General features: G+C 44.1%; 1 protein-coding gene across 1 annotated transcript in view; it reads left to right on the forward strand.

Moving 5' to 3' along the window:
- LOC124795307 (sodium-coupled monocarboxylate transporter 2-like) overlaps window positions 1-13,459 on the forward strand; it is a 95,262-nt gene extending 81,803 nt beyond the window's left edge. Inside the window, exons 11-13 of the mRNA XM_047259276.1 lie at window positions 533-619; window positions 8,359-8,525; window positions 12,954-13,459. Coding sequence (XP_047115232.1) covers window positions 533-619; window positions 8,359-8,525; window positions 12,954-13,254 — 555 coding nt within the window. The 3' untranslated portion in view covers window positions 13,255-13,459. The remainder of the gene's footprint in view (window positions 1-532; window positions 620-8,358; window positions 8,526-12,953) is intronic.
- Window positions 13,460-15,215: the final 1,756 nt, after the last annotated feature.

Genomic DNA, 15,215 nt, shown 5'->3' on the forward strand with positions numbered 1-15,215 from the left:
TGATGACCTGTCATAGCTGCCTCACTCTATATACGACGAAAACTAATTTAGCAGAATGACCTGTAAGTACACTAACGGCTGACTCAAGATGAGGACGGCCTGCTGTGAACAGCCGCACTTGATACTATAAACCCTTCTTTTTGATCCTCTAAGCTCATCTGCTATATAGTCCGGCCCCGGTAGCTGAGTGGTCAGCGTGACGGAATGTCAATCCTAAGGTCCCGGGTTCGATTCCCGGCTGGTCGGAGATTTTCTCCGCCTCAGGGACTGGGTGTTGTGTTGTCCTAATCATCATCATTTCATCCCCATCGACGCGCAGGTCGCCGAAGTGGCGTCAAATCGAAAGACCTGCACCAGGCGAACGGTCTACCCAACGGGAGGCCTTAGCCACACGACATTTCATCTGCTATATAGCCAGTGTAGAACTAGCTACATAATTTATTATCCACCCAGAATTGCAGTAAGCTTCTATGGCCACCAGACAGTCTACTTGTCCGATACGGGTACTTCACGACTCTACTCTGTGTTGCAGCTGGGCTATAGCATCGCAGGCGTGACTTCCGGTGCACTCCTCGGGGTCTTCACGCTGGGTATGCTGTTCCCCTGGGCCAACGGAAAGGTGAGTCTCTGGCACACATCGTTTAGAACACTCCCTCCTGCTTTCCCCAGTGTAACTACATGCTCCCTGTCGTTGAATCGCAACCTAGTTCGCTGCTGCTCTAGGTAACATGCCATTCCACAAGGTGATATCTTTATTTACTATTGTAATGGGATCGGACGCAAGGACACAAGTAACGAAAATACTTAGCAGTGTCTACGTTACGAACTTATTCACGTATTTCAATTCGCAATAGTGGTAAGTCTAGCATTTTGAAGGAACGTGAAAAAATTACGGATAGTTGCAGTATATTTATTTATTAACCTGTGTTTTTTTGTGACTTGCCCATTTAACGCTCGCAAAAAGAGACGTGTAATAACGACGTTGCTGTTCGGCTATTCAGTATTAAGGCAACTATACGTAATGCGCCAGAAAGTAAACTGCAATAACGGATTTTCTGACCAGTAACAGAAGATGGTTTATGTATAGACCGCACTAGTAGCAAGATTATGAAGTCTTTGAGAGCAAATGATGGTAGCTATGTCTTTTACAAAACATACTGCAACTTTGGTGCACCATGTTCCGAAAATATTTCATAACTTTATATAAAGAACAAATCGAGTTGCAGAATGAAAAACTTATAAAAAATGTCACTTTTAGGAGACGTACAGTAACTCAGATGTTTATTACTGGTCTGGCCTGACAATTAACCAACGAACGACTTCCTGCTTATCTGATATAGCGAGATACGTGTTGGGGTAAGTATAATATTGCGCGACTGCTTTTGGATAATCTGTGCTCTGAATTTAAACAGTAAACCTATCTCTGATGCAAAACGTTTCTCTTGCAGCGTTTCAACGGGTGCAGTTTGAGCATCACCGAAACGCTTCTTACTTTACTCCTATTTTACTTTGATAAAAATTAGGATTAGCAAACGCTATTTTTGGTTCAAAACCCCCACAGCAACATTCTGTTATTTAGTTTCTGACATATTTTATTATTTCCTTGATAATAAATAAAAGAAAAAGGCTACATTGGTCATGAATTTAAGTTAAACGCCTTATAAATGTTGTTTTACATTATTCTGTTTGTCCTCAAGTTAATATTGTCTCGTTTCGGGCAAAATCGATTTCAGGGTTCGCTATACATCTCTGCACATTTAAGAAAAGGCACTTTTTCAGTTTTCTACATACTGTTTGTAAGTTTATTTCCTGACAACATCTAAACAATGCGAAATCCACAACACAACAAACAGCTCGAACATCGTTGACACAATACTATTGCTGCTTCCAAAATTTTTACATAAAAGACAAATTAATAACTTTCACTACCATATTTTTGTGATTCCGTATTGTAATTCAGTAGTCTATACTGTTCATGAAGAAATTGGTTAAATATTTATTGTTTTTTAGGAAGCACAGAGATATTAAGCTACTGGCCTACCTTTTGTTGCTATTCCCTTGATATAATTTTATTTAATTTGTTTATGTATTTAATAATGTGTGTTAGAGCTTGTTTATGGTACAGCCGTAGGAATATTTATTTAATTTCAACTCATTTAATGTAAATCCAGTATTTCGAATGTGTTTTAATACGTTTGTGAGTACGCGTCGGCTTTGAGACATGGAGGGGTTTCTCCAGCCAATCACAGCGCTCGTGAATGGGGAGACTGGATTGGAAATGGGAGAAGAGCATTGTTTCGAGAGAGGACAAGGGAGTTTGGGAGAGGACACGGGAGAATCGGGGAACATTGCGGTGCGAGGGACGCACGGTCGCGAGAGAGACTTGGAGTTTGGAGCGGTTTGCGCGTGGTCGCGAGAGATAGAAATACTTCGGAGTGCGAACTTGTGAGATTTCCGAGGTTTCTACAGTGAACACATAGTATGCGTTTAGAAGTGAACATCTCGCGAGCTATGTTGTAACTATGTTCATAACTAATTATGTGCAGTAGGAATCTGTTGTTTCGCTGTCATTCAACTTATATTTTATGTAATGGCTGGACCATCGACACCAATAAGTGTTTTGCAAAAATATACTGCTTTCTCAAAAGTACTTCTACTGTCGTACTCATCATTTAAAGTCGTTAAGATAGTACCTGCAGATTTTACTTAATTTCTATCTTTCATTTATAAATTTATATGTTACATTCATAATTCGCAATTTCCGAGTGATAGAAAGCTTCGAACATTTGATTCATGAGTATATTCATATTGCTTACTGGAGACTGAGCAGTATTTGACTTGTAATGCGGCAACTACGCATTCCTGCCCCTAGACAACGAAACCAGCCCAAGCATTCAATATTTCAACTCTGAGTTTGTGAGTTCGTAGTTGGGGCCACCCCATCACCTCATTTCATATTGCAATGTTAGGCATTATTATTTTGTTTAGAGAGATGACTATGTGCCGTTGTTAAGCTACATCGTAAGAAAGAGGATAGGAGAGATGTCTGTAACTACCAACATGTTTCACTATTGATGTTTTTAAAATTTTTTGAGAGGACATATTCTAGTATAGTAACTTATCTACTGAGAATGTCACTTACATGCTCATTTACCAAATATTACAAGCACCAAATAATAAAAATAGAGATGGTTGGTATTTTCTGCGCAATATCTAAAGCTTTTGACTGTGTGAATCACAGTATTCTACTAGAGAAATAGATGGTTTGTGGGATTGACGGTAAAGCCAACCAATGGATAACGGTATGTCTAACCAAAAGAACAGAGGAAGATATACTTAGTAGCTGAACTAATGTGTTTAGAGGACATTATTATGACTGGGGAGAAATCACATATGGGGTTCCCCAAGGCTCAGCCATAGGTGAACTATTGTTCCTCATATATGTTACAATCTTCCATTTAATACAGCAAGCATAGTAACTTTCCTTAGTATTGGAATCAATCCACGCATACACACTGCAACAGAAGAAATGATAAAGAATAACGGTCTCAACCTTAATTTTAAAATTTAGTAAATGGGTTGGAAACTTTAAAAATTTTTAGTATCCATGTTGATGAGAATTTAAACTGGAAAAAGTACATTTTGAAACGCCTAAAGAAAACTTAGTTCAGCCACATTTATACTTAAAGTCACAGCAAATCTTGGAAAGAGACGAATCAGTAAGGTAACATATTTTTAATGTTCAACAGTGTCATATCGGATAATATTTTGGGGTAGCTCACGATGATGAAAGAAAGTATTCATTATTCAGAAACGTTCTGTGAGATTAATATTTGGTACTCACCCACAACGACATGGCAGACATGTGTTTAAGGAGTTAGGGATTTTGAATACTATTCCACAGTATAGTTATTCCCTCACGACGTTGGTTGTAAATAATTCAATACAATTCAAAAGGAATATGATATACATAGTTACAATACCAGATGAATAAATGACATTTATCATGACACATATCGTTCTCTTAAGCACAAAATGGGATCCACAATGCTGCCACCAAAATTTTCATCACTTAACCAGTGTTACATAACGTAAAATGTAGAATCTGAAAACAGTGAAAAACCTTCTCCTCAAAGACCGATTCTGTTCCGTAGAAGTATTTCTATCACTGTAATATGTGTGATCTTATTCACAAAATAAATTTTGATATAAATACAAAGTGACTCGTTTAACATCGCTAGGATTTATTGTCCAAGTGATCCTTGGAGCACGAAACTAACAGTAACTACCTTAAATAGTTTAAAGTAATCATCAGGAGCTACCTAAGGTAGAACGACCACTTAAAACAAATATTAGCTAATGCTGACACCACAACAAGATTCACTGTGAGAATCTTAAGGAAATGTGGTTCATCCCCGAAAGAATTTTTTTTTCCCTTATTCGAACGATTGTTCAGTATTGCACTTTAGCTCGGGATCCTCAGTAGAGTTAAGAGATAGAGAAAATTCAAATACGAGCGATATGTTTGGTCACAGAATGGTTTCGTAGGTGCGAGAGCTCTATGAAAATGCTACCGATAGCTGCAGTGTTCGTTGCTGGAGGACGGAATAATAATTCTCGGTGGCTCTTTACTACTTCTAACTCAACCCTAAGCCACCATTTTTTCCTACCTTGGGTTCATATTTTCATCTCTTCTTAATTACCACGAATATGCACGAAATTCTCTATAATATATTTTGCGTGTTCAACACTCTGACTTGCCCTTTTACGCTGCCGATGTCCTACGTCTTATGCCACAAAGTTATTTGCTCCTGGGTGTCGTAGCAAACAGCAGATGTCCTACCTACCTGTCACTTTTGGCTGTAGGGGTCTCTCATTGAATTCATCCTCCACTTACTCTTTCTAGTTCCTCAGTTTGCACCTTACCTCTTCTCTTAATTTTTAACAATCTTCTTTCGTTCATTTTCCTTTACCCCACAGTCTATCCCGGCTAATGTACAATCTACTTTCTGAATTTGACAAATTTTGTTTTATTAACATTTTGCCCCGTCCCTTTGCTCATGTCACTGTCGTCCAAATACATTATGTGATCAAAAGTATATGGACGCCTGGCTGAAAATGACTTACAATTTCGTGTCGCCCTCCATCGGTAAAGCTGGAGTTCAATGTGGTGATGGTTCACACTTAACATCGATGACTGCTTCCACTCTCGCAAGCATACGTTCAATCAGGTGCTGGAAGGTTTCTTGGGGAATGGCAGCCCATTCTTCACGAAGTGGTTCACTGAGGAGAGGTCCGATGTCGGTCGCTGAGGCCTGGCACGAAATCGGCGTTCCAAAATATCTCAACAGTGTTCTATACGACTCAGGTCAGGATTCTGCAAAGACCAGTCTAATACAGGGATGTTATTGTCGTGTAACCACTTCGCCAAAGACCTTGCATTATGAACCGGTGCTCGATCGTGTTGAAAGATGCACTCGCCATCCCCGATTTTCTCTTCAACAGTGGGAAGCAAGAAGGTGCTTAAACATCAATGTGAGCCTGTGCTGTGATAGTGCCACGCAAAACAACAAGGGACGCAAGCCTCCTCCATGAAAAACACGACCACATCATAACACCACCGCCTCCGAATTTTACTGTTGACACTACACACGCTGGCAGATGACGTTCACCTTCCATCGTCCCATGTTTACACTACTTATACCAAGTGAGGCGTCGTTTGGCATTTACCGGAGAGATTTGTGGCTTATGAGCAGCTGCTCGACCATGAAATCCAAGTTTTCTCACCTCCCACCTAACTGTCATAGTACTTGCAGTGGATCCTGATGCAGTTTGGAATTCCTGTGTGATGGTCTGGATAAATGTCTGCCTATTACACATTATGACCCTCTTCAAGTGCCGGCGGTCTCTGTCAGTCAACAGACGAGGTCGGCCTGTACGCTTTTATGCTGTACGTGTCCTTTCGCGTTTCCACTTCACTATCATATCGAAAACAGAGGACCTAGGGATCTTTAGGAGCGTGGAAATCTCGCGTACAGGCGTATAACAAAAGTGACACCCAATCACCCGACCCGTGAGTTCGGCGGAGCGCCCCATTCTGCTCTCTCATGATGTCTAATGACTACTGAGGTCGCTGATATAGAGTACCTGACTGCAGGTGGCAGCACAATGCACCTGATATGAAGAACGTATGTTTTGGGGGGTGTCCGGATACTTTTGATCACATAGTGTATCTAAGACAGTTAAGCCGCGTGAACCGTGGAAAAATTGTCTTGTGTTATCGTATTTTAACCGTCTGTGTATCGTATTCCCTAAAGGTAGAACTTTGGGACTAACACGGCGTGTGGCTAAACGAACGTTGTAAATCGTCTAAAAACCACACTCAAGCTAGCCAGTGCACTATCCCACGGTCAATAATACGCTTTACGGATTCAATGGTCCAGGTGTAGCCCACATCCCTGTCTCGTAAGCTAGCGTGGTGCTTGCTACTATACACCAATAGATCTGTTTTAGAGAATGTACGATAGCACTAAATTTCAGATGCTTTCATTGAAGCCGGCCGGTGTGACCGTGCGGTTAAAGGCGCTTCAATCTGGAACCGCGTGACCGCTGCGGTCGCAGGTTCGAATCCTGCCTCGGGCATGGATGTGTGTGATGTCCTTAGGTTAGTTAGGTTTAATTAGTTCTAAGTTCTAGGCGACTGATGACCTCAGAAGTTAAGTCGCATAGTGCTCAGAGCCATTTGAACCATTTGAACTTTCATTGAATCTCCATTTATGATGCTCCACACATAACTTTTAATCTGGTAGCAGTAGAGCGATTTTATTGAGGAAAGACGTCTTCGCTAGCGTCAGTCTACAGTTGATACCTCCATTCCTTCGGCACCATCTGTACAATGTTCTTCCCTAGACAGGAGAAGTCTTCTGTTTCTACTGCTGCTCTGTTCTTTCCAAGTTTCGTGTTAAACAGGACAAGCTAGCTCTAATTTATTGGTTGGCATGCCCTCATAACCCAGACTAAGAACCTGCACTACCGAGCTTTTGTCTTGACTTGTTACAGCATAATACATTTACATATTTTTATCCATGATTTCTTATTAGCACTCTGTTCCACAGTACCTTGAGGGCCTAACGTGTAGTTGCTGTACATTGATGTTTTACAGGGTCTTTCAGACTATGTTTAACTTCTGCAATATTCCTGTGTCGACAGAAGAACGCAAACCAGTGGCGCATATATTTTGACGTAAGAAAAACGTTCACTGTCATACACCTACTGAGATCACGAATTTTTCGTATTAAATATATTCTATAATTATTATAAATGTAATAATTGGTAATAGCTGGCGGAAATGGAAACGAGCGTTTGGCGTCAATGGCCGGGAGGCCCCTTGCGGGGCAGGTCCGGCTGCCTCGGTACAGGTCTCATTACATTCGACGCCACATTGGGCGACCTGCGCGCCCGATGGGGATGAAATAATGATGAAGACAAGAAAACACAACACCCAGTCCTCAGCGGAGAAAATCCCCGACAAAACTGGGAATGGAACCCGGGCCCGTAGGACGGCAATCAGTTACGCTGACCACTCAGCTATCGGGGCGGACATAATAGCTGAAGATATGTTTCAAATAAGTGATTTTCTGGTTATGTTTCACTCCGGTCATTAATACTAGAACACACTAGCCTCATTAATATTTTATAGCTGCCGGTAATGCATTCCGGATAGAAACTCCTTGAGTGGCCATTGCAGTACCCGAGACAACGCATTTTTGCGGATTGTTCTGATACTTGACGTACTGTTTTCGTTGTCACCAGAAAGAATGCATGTGCTACCATTAGATCCAAAGTTTTATGGCTGTAGTCACTATTCTTCATAACAAGTGAGACTAATTATACGAACAGGGCAAACAGCGAAGCGTTTTTCGTAAACCGAACCAAACATTATTTCTTTTTGTTATGTATAGATTTATACGTCCCTCCAAATATCTGTAACTTGACAGTTTTAGTGGAGTAGGAGAGATTATTGTATCCAAACTTTCACCTCTATGCAGTTCTGTAATAAGAGTTTAACAAATCATTTAATTTTATTTTAAGAGATGACATTCACTTTTCATTTGTTGCAGTCTTTTTTTTTTGAATTTACAGAAATCAATCCAGCAAATTACAGTTTTTCCAAATGTGGAAACGTGTTTCAAGCTACAACATGGTCATGTAGGTAGTTACGAACAACTATTGAAATTGAAAAGTGTTTCAATCGACAAAATAATGTTAGTACTATGTTGAGCCGTCTACGTGTCACACTGTTACTCTACTACGCACCAAACGTGCCGTTCACATTCTAAGTACGACATGGGTGTACAGGGCGCTATCGCCGGAGGCCTGGCTAGCATGGCGCTGGTGTCGGTGATCCTGGTGGGAGCGCAGAACGCTATGGCCACTGGCACCATAGTCTACCCATGGCTGCCCACCACTACAGACGGCTGTGCGGCCAACGTCACAGCTGGTTTGTTCACCAGCACAACCGCAAGGTAAACATCCCACATTACAGCGTTCAGTGCTGCTAGATACTTCGCTTCATAACCAAGTCATAAGATGAGTGGTCTGCACAGAGACTTTTGATACAGTAACATGAATTACGTGTTTTGGTGACTATGGTCTGGTCTCATGTCCTGTGGGAGGAGATATTTAGGTATTGTCTTTCCATTCAGTGTTTCACAACACGAAGTTTTGGGCCTATACCTAGCCGCCAAACAAATGTGAACCCCAATTGTGTTTTGAAGAAAAGTAGGAAACTCGTCTCTTCTTCACTTCATTTAGGTTCCTTGAACAGATCTGGCCACTATTTTTCTCTATCGAGTAATTCAATTTATTGAGGTTCATTTTAGCAATAATCAGCTGTCCCAGGCGTTCAAAAATAATCGTCGAGTGCTTTGAAAGGTGGTAGTACTGAGGAAAATAAGAAAAATAAGTCCAATATGGATCCGGAGACGCTTATCGAGATAAACAAGTGTTTATAGGAAGGGTTGCGCGACATTTGGTTGCGGACATTAGTACATTAGCACAGTCATTGCATTGGTGCTCTCACAAATGTGTCGGCAGGGTCTTTTTCACAGCACACTATCTGCCATTAGAAGGTCTGCAGTCAGTTGTGCAGTTCAAGTCGTGTTTCAGTCTACGTTAGTTTTCGGCAGAGCGGTTCTAGGAGCTTCAGTCTGGAACAGCACGACCGCTACGGTCGCAGGTTCGAATCCTGCCTCGGGCGTGGATGTGTGTGATGCCCTTAGGTTGGTTACGTTTAAGTAGTTCTAAGTTCTAGGGGACTGATGAGCTCAGATGTTAAGCCCCATAGTGCTCAAAGCCATTTGAACCATTTTGTACGCTAGTTTTCATTGTATTTGTGTGCTCTATTGTACAGGCCGTCCACCCTTGGCATGTATGATGGTGTTCTACCTTCTTCCAAACGCGGATTCAGTTAAGTGTTTACTGTTAGTGCACTATTTGTACGTACAAATGGTGCAGTAATTTGCATTTTCTCTATCACCGTTTGTTAGAAATGGCACGCCGGATATGATATTCTGCTATGGTTTAGAAAATTGACGTACGTTGTGAGCCCGAGACTCCTACGCTGAAAAAATGTCGACAGCGCAGAGTGCCCTCTGATAAGCTGTTCGGTGGGTTTTTCCAACGTGTGAGGGACACAGGTACCTTTGCACATCGGAAGACTGACACTGAAAGGCCCCACGCAGGCCACACGCCTGCCATAGAGGAGCGCGTGCTACGTCAGTGGAAGAAACCCTTGAGACCCTTGAAGCGATTAGCAGCAGGAGAAGGCGCGTCTCACACTGTTATCTGGGGGATACTTCATAAAAAATTGCTGTACCCTTATCATCTACAGCGCTTTCAGGCCCTATGGCAGCAGGATCATCATGGTAGGCACCCGTTTTGTGGCTGTTGCAGAAGTGTACCGCAGGTCCACTGTTCACATCCAAGATTTGATTTACCGTTGAGGCAGGGTCCACACGAGATGGTGTCGTGAATTTCCATAATCAGCATGTATGGGCCGATGTAAATCCTCTAGCAGTTCGGGAAAGAAGGAATCAACACGTACTTGGCGATATATTAATATAGCGATATGTGCTCCTACAAAGATTAACTGGGGCGCATTATTTGGTCTTCTTCATTAATGTATTGCCTACCTTGTTGTAGGCTGTGCCATTGCAACAACGAATACAAATGTTGTTCACGCATGATGGCACACCAGCACACTTTCGTGCAAGTGTACACGGACATCTCATGCAGACATTTGAGGACCGCTGGGTTGATCAGAGGGGGCCCACACCTTGCCCTGCTCGTTCTCCAGACCTCAGTCACCTAGACATTTGAAATAACTGGTCTACACACGCCAATCAACGATGTACGGACACTACAGTGTCGTGTCTTCAATGGATGCCAGGAGGTACAACAACCGGGTGTACTTCAAAGGGAGCGTCATTCCGTACGCCGAAGGGCTGAGGGGTGGACTGTCATGAATGGACGCCACGTTGAACACCTCCTCTAAACACGTGTTTGTCACGGAGAGTATGCCTTTCTGGACCCATGTTTACCGAACTTATTTTTGGCTATGGTTCAAATGGCTCTGAGCACTATGGGACTCAACTGCTGAGGTCATTAGTCCCCTAGAACTTAGAACTAGTTAAACCTAACTAACGTGAGGACATCACAAACATCCATGCCCGAGGCTGGATTCGAACCTGCGACCGTAGCGGTCTTGCGGTTCCAGACTGCAGCGCCTTTAATCGCACGGTCAAACGGCCGGCGAACTTATTTTTCTTGTTTCAATAGGTACTACCACCTATCAAAGTATTCGATGCTTTTTTGAACACTCTGTATGTTTGTGTGCATTTATACGTGTGTGTGCGCGCGCTCGCGCATGTGAGTCCAGCATCTCCTCCCAAACTTATGGATCGAATTCAAACAAATTTTTCAACGAAACTGCACGCTTCCCGAGTAGCAGCACGGCATAAATTTGAAAGTCCTTCCTGTCCTACAAGTTGAGATATGCACAAAGAACAGTGTACGATGCCCTGTGCAACAAGTGTGTTGTGGAAATAATATTGGCCTGGTTTATCAACTTGTTTTTCAGGGGCCACAAATGTGGATGGTCATGGCTGGGGCCGGCCGGAGTGGCCGCGCGGTTAAAGGCGCTTCAGTCTGGAACCGCACGACCGCTACGGTCGCAGGTTCGAATCCTGCCTCGGGCATGGATGTGTGTGATGTCCTTAGGTTAGTTAGGTTTAAGTAGTTCTAAGTTCTAGGGGACTTATGACCACAGCAGTTGAGTCCCATAGTGCTCAGAGCCATTTGAACCATTTTTTCATGGCTGGGGTAGGTTGACATGACCATAGGAGAGGATAAACAGAGAGAGGGGTAGGATGGAGTGAATTTGGTCAGAGGATGCCGGATCAGTTTGGCACAGAGAGGTGGGGAGCAGGAGATGAACAGTGAAAGGGGAAGGAGGAGGTAGGCAAAAAGATTGGCAGGGCGAAATCGATATGGGGAACAGGAGATGGACAGAGAGGGGGAGGAGCAGATAGATTGAGGTGGAGGAGTAGATAGGCTGAGAGGTAGAGAAGAAGAAAGAGGTGGAATGAGAAGTAGATGAGCAGAAAGGATGGAGATGGAGAGGTGGTTGCTGAGAGGGGTCAGGAGAAGATGGACAGGGAAAAGGGGCAGGGAATGAATCGTGAAAATTAGGGAGGAGTAGATGACAGGGAGCAAGAGGAAATGGACAGATAGGGGGGGGGGGGTGTCAGGAGGAGATGGATGGAGAGAAGGTGGCAGAAATATATTGACAGAGAAAGAGGGAAGAAGTGAACAAAATGGGTCGAGGCTGGAGTAGACAGAAAGAAAGAGGAGAGGTGATTGACAGAGAGAGTTGAGAAGGGGATGGACAGAGAGGTAAGGTAGGGGGGGGGGCAGTGACAGAGGCTACGGAGGAGAGGCTGGACAGAGAGAGGGTGGGAGAAGGAGATTGGCAGTCAGAGATGGGGGTACAGTTCAAAATGGTTCAAATGGCTCTGAGCGCTATGGGACTTAACATCTATGGTCATCAGTCCCCTAGAACTTAGAACTACTTAAACCTAACTAACCTATGGACATCACACAACACCCAGTCATCACGAGGCATGGGGGTACAGGAGGATACGTATGCAGTGTATGTGTCTAATGTGAGCAGTTAATTGACTGATCTCTTAAAGGTGCTACAAGTCTACTAAAGAGACTGCGCTCAGTGTCCCCGTGAATAAACATATCCTTTTTCATGTGCTGTTATTTTCTTACGTCTACTTTTCCCATTGACAGCTATAAAGAGGTAGTACTGAAGTGAGATTATTAGGTATAACTGTGCAGGATGCTGTACAGGATCCTTACCACACAGGATTGATTTAGGATATCGAAAACGTTCGAAGAAGGGCAGCCTAGTGCCTAATGAGAGAGATCATGAATGTGTTAGCGAGTTAGGGTGGCAACCATTGAAAAAACGGCGTTTATCGTTGTGGCAAGAGGTTTTTTGGTCACCAAATTACTCCTCCAAATGCTCAGACATTTCGTTGACTCCCATCTACATAGGTAGAACAGACCATCGTAATATAATAAGTAAAATCAGAATTCAAGATATTCGATAAATAGTCTGAATGAGGTCCTTTCAACCCTCTGTCACACACTTGTGGAGAAGTCATGGAGATGTAAGCGAGATATACATTTGTGCAGAGGCTTCGAACTGCACCCCGTAGGACGCGGTGGCTGCTCACAAAGAGCTCTGCCCGTACTGCCATTGTCCCCTCCACCCTTTCGCGCCGTCAGCGCAGTTTCGGGCCAACTTAAGTTGTGCACATTCCCGTATTGCCCGACGATATCCTCCCATAACTGCGCCGCTGACAGCCAAACACCTGTTGCAGGCCGGAGACGGCGCCGGCAGAGGCGCCGCTGCTGTTCCAGATCTCGTACATGTACTACACGCTGTTGGGCGCGATCGCCGCCATCGCGGTGGGGCTGGCGGTCAGCTTCTGCACGGGCGCGCGCCGCCCCTCAGACGTGGACCCGGCGCTGCTGTCGCCGCCCGTGCGCTTCCTCTGCCGGCCGCCCCGGCACTACACCGGCGGCGACGCCGCGGCGGCTGTGGAGCTGTTGGCGCCGCACACCGCCCCCGCAGCAGGCAGAAAGCACAGCCGCGGCCGCCGCGGCTCCGGCGCCGGCTGACCCTGTGGGCCGGAGTTCCTGCCCGCGCTGCGGCAGCCACTTTCACGAAACGTGCTCTGCGGAGCCGTACCGTACCTGAACCACGGACTGCACTCCACCGATGAGCCTTAAACTAAATTCCGTATTTGGAATGTCTTTGAAACGTATTATGTACTTACTGAACGGTACAGACTAAATACTCAGAAATAAATCCTTTTTCATGTGCTGTTATTGTCTTACGTTTCCAGTTTCCTTTGAGAGCTATAAGGAGGTAGTGCTGAAGTGAGTTTACTAGGAATAACTCTACAGGATGCTGCATAACAATTCATCTGATTTTACAATACTGCAACTTCTACATCAGTGAAGCTAGAAACATGAGATCAGTAGAATCTTGCCACATGTGAGACATCAGGCACTCACTCAAAATTAATCTGACATTCATTAGGACAGGGGTATTGTAAATTACACGCAATGTAGGGTACAACATTTAGAAATTACACTGAGATGACAACAGTGATGGGACTCCTCTTAATACCCCGTCGGACATCCTTTTCCCCGTTGGTGTAACAACTCGACCTGGCATGGACACAAGTTCTCCTCAGAAACACTGAGGCTTGCTGCCTCTTTTGCCGTCCATAGCTGCGAAAGTGTTGCCGGTTTTGGATTTTGTGCAGAAACTGTCCTCTCGATTATGCACCAAGTATGTTCGATGTGATTCATGTCGGGAGATGCGGGTGGCCAAATCATTCGCTCAGATTGTCCAGCATGTTTTTCAACCTCATTCTGGACAATTGTGGTTCAGTGACAAGGCGCACTGTCATCCATAAAAATTCCATCGTTGTTTGGGAGCAAGTAGCCGAACACAACCATTTCCGTCAACAATCGGTTCAGCTGGACTAGAGGTCCCAGTAAATTCCACTCAAAAACAATCCTCACCATTATTGAGCCACGACCAGCTTGCACAGTGCTTTGTTGACAACTTGTGTCCAGGGCTTTGTGTCTGGAACGCTACCGACAGCTTTTATCAACTGAAATCAGAAGTCATCTGACCAGGCGACTATTTTCCAGTTATGTTGCGTCCAACCGATATGTTCACGAGCCCAGGAGAGGCATTGCAGGCGATATGGCGCAAAGGCACTCGCGTCTGCCGTCTGCTGCCACAGCCCATTAACGTCAAATTTCGCTGCACAGTTCTAACGGACACTTCGTCGACATCCCACATCGATTTCTGTGGTTATTTCATGCAGTGCCGCTTGTCTATTATCTCTGGCAGCTCTACGCAAATGACGCTGCTCCCGGTCGTTAAGTGAAGGCTGTCGGACACTGCATTGTCCGTAGTGAGAAGTCATGCCTGAAATTTGGTATTCTCTGCACACTCTTGAAACTGTCATTGCAGACGTATTAAATTCCGCAATGATTTGGAAATGGAACGTCGCATTCATATAGCACCAACTACCATTCCGCGTTCAGAGTCTATTGATTCTTGTCGTACGGCCATAATAAAGTCGGAAACATTTCCACAGGAATCATCTAAGTTGAAATCACAGCTCCGCTAATACACTGCCCGTTTGTACCTTGTGTACGTTATACTACCGCCATGTGTATATGTGCATATATCTTTTTCATGACATATGATCCACAGCGTTATTGCCTCTGGATAATGGGGTCCCAGGTTCGATTCCCTGTCGGGTTGGGGATTTTCTCTGCCCGGGGACTGGGTGTTTGTGTTGTCCTCATCATTTCATCATCATCAATCGTGACAGTGGCTAGACTCGACTGTGCAAAAAACTGAACTGTGTGAAAAAAAAAAAAACCTGGGACTTTGTACAGCCGCTGATGACCGCGCAGCTGAGCACCCCACAAACCAATCATCATCATCATAATCATCATCACCATGACGTCTGTCTCCTCTGTGTAGAATACAACATTTATAAAGTAATATGACATGAACACTGCAAGAGGAATGCGAAAAAAAACGTACG

Source organism: Schistocerca piceifrons, chromosome 4 (genome assembly GCF_021461385.2).
Source record: "Schistocerca piceifrons isolate TAMUIC-IGC-003096 chromosome 4, iqSchPice1.1, whole genome shotgun sequence".
In the NCBI taxonomy this organism is placed as follows: Eukaryota; Metazoa; Arthropoda; class Insecta; order Orthoptera; family Acrididae; genus Schistocerca; species Schistocerca piceifrons.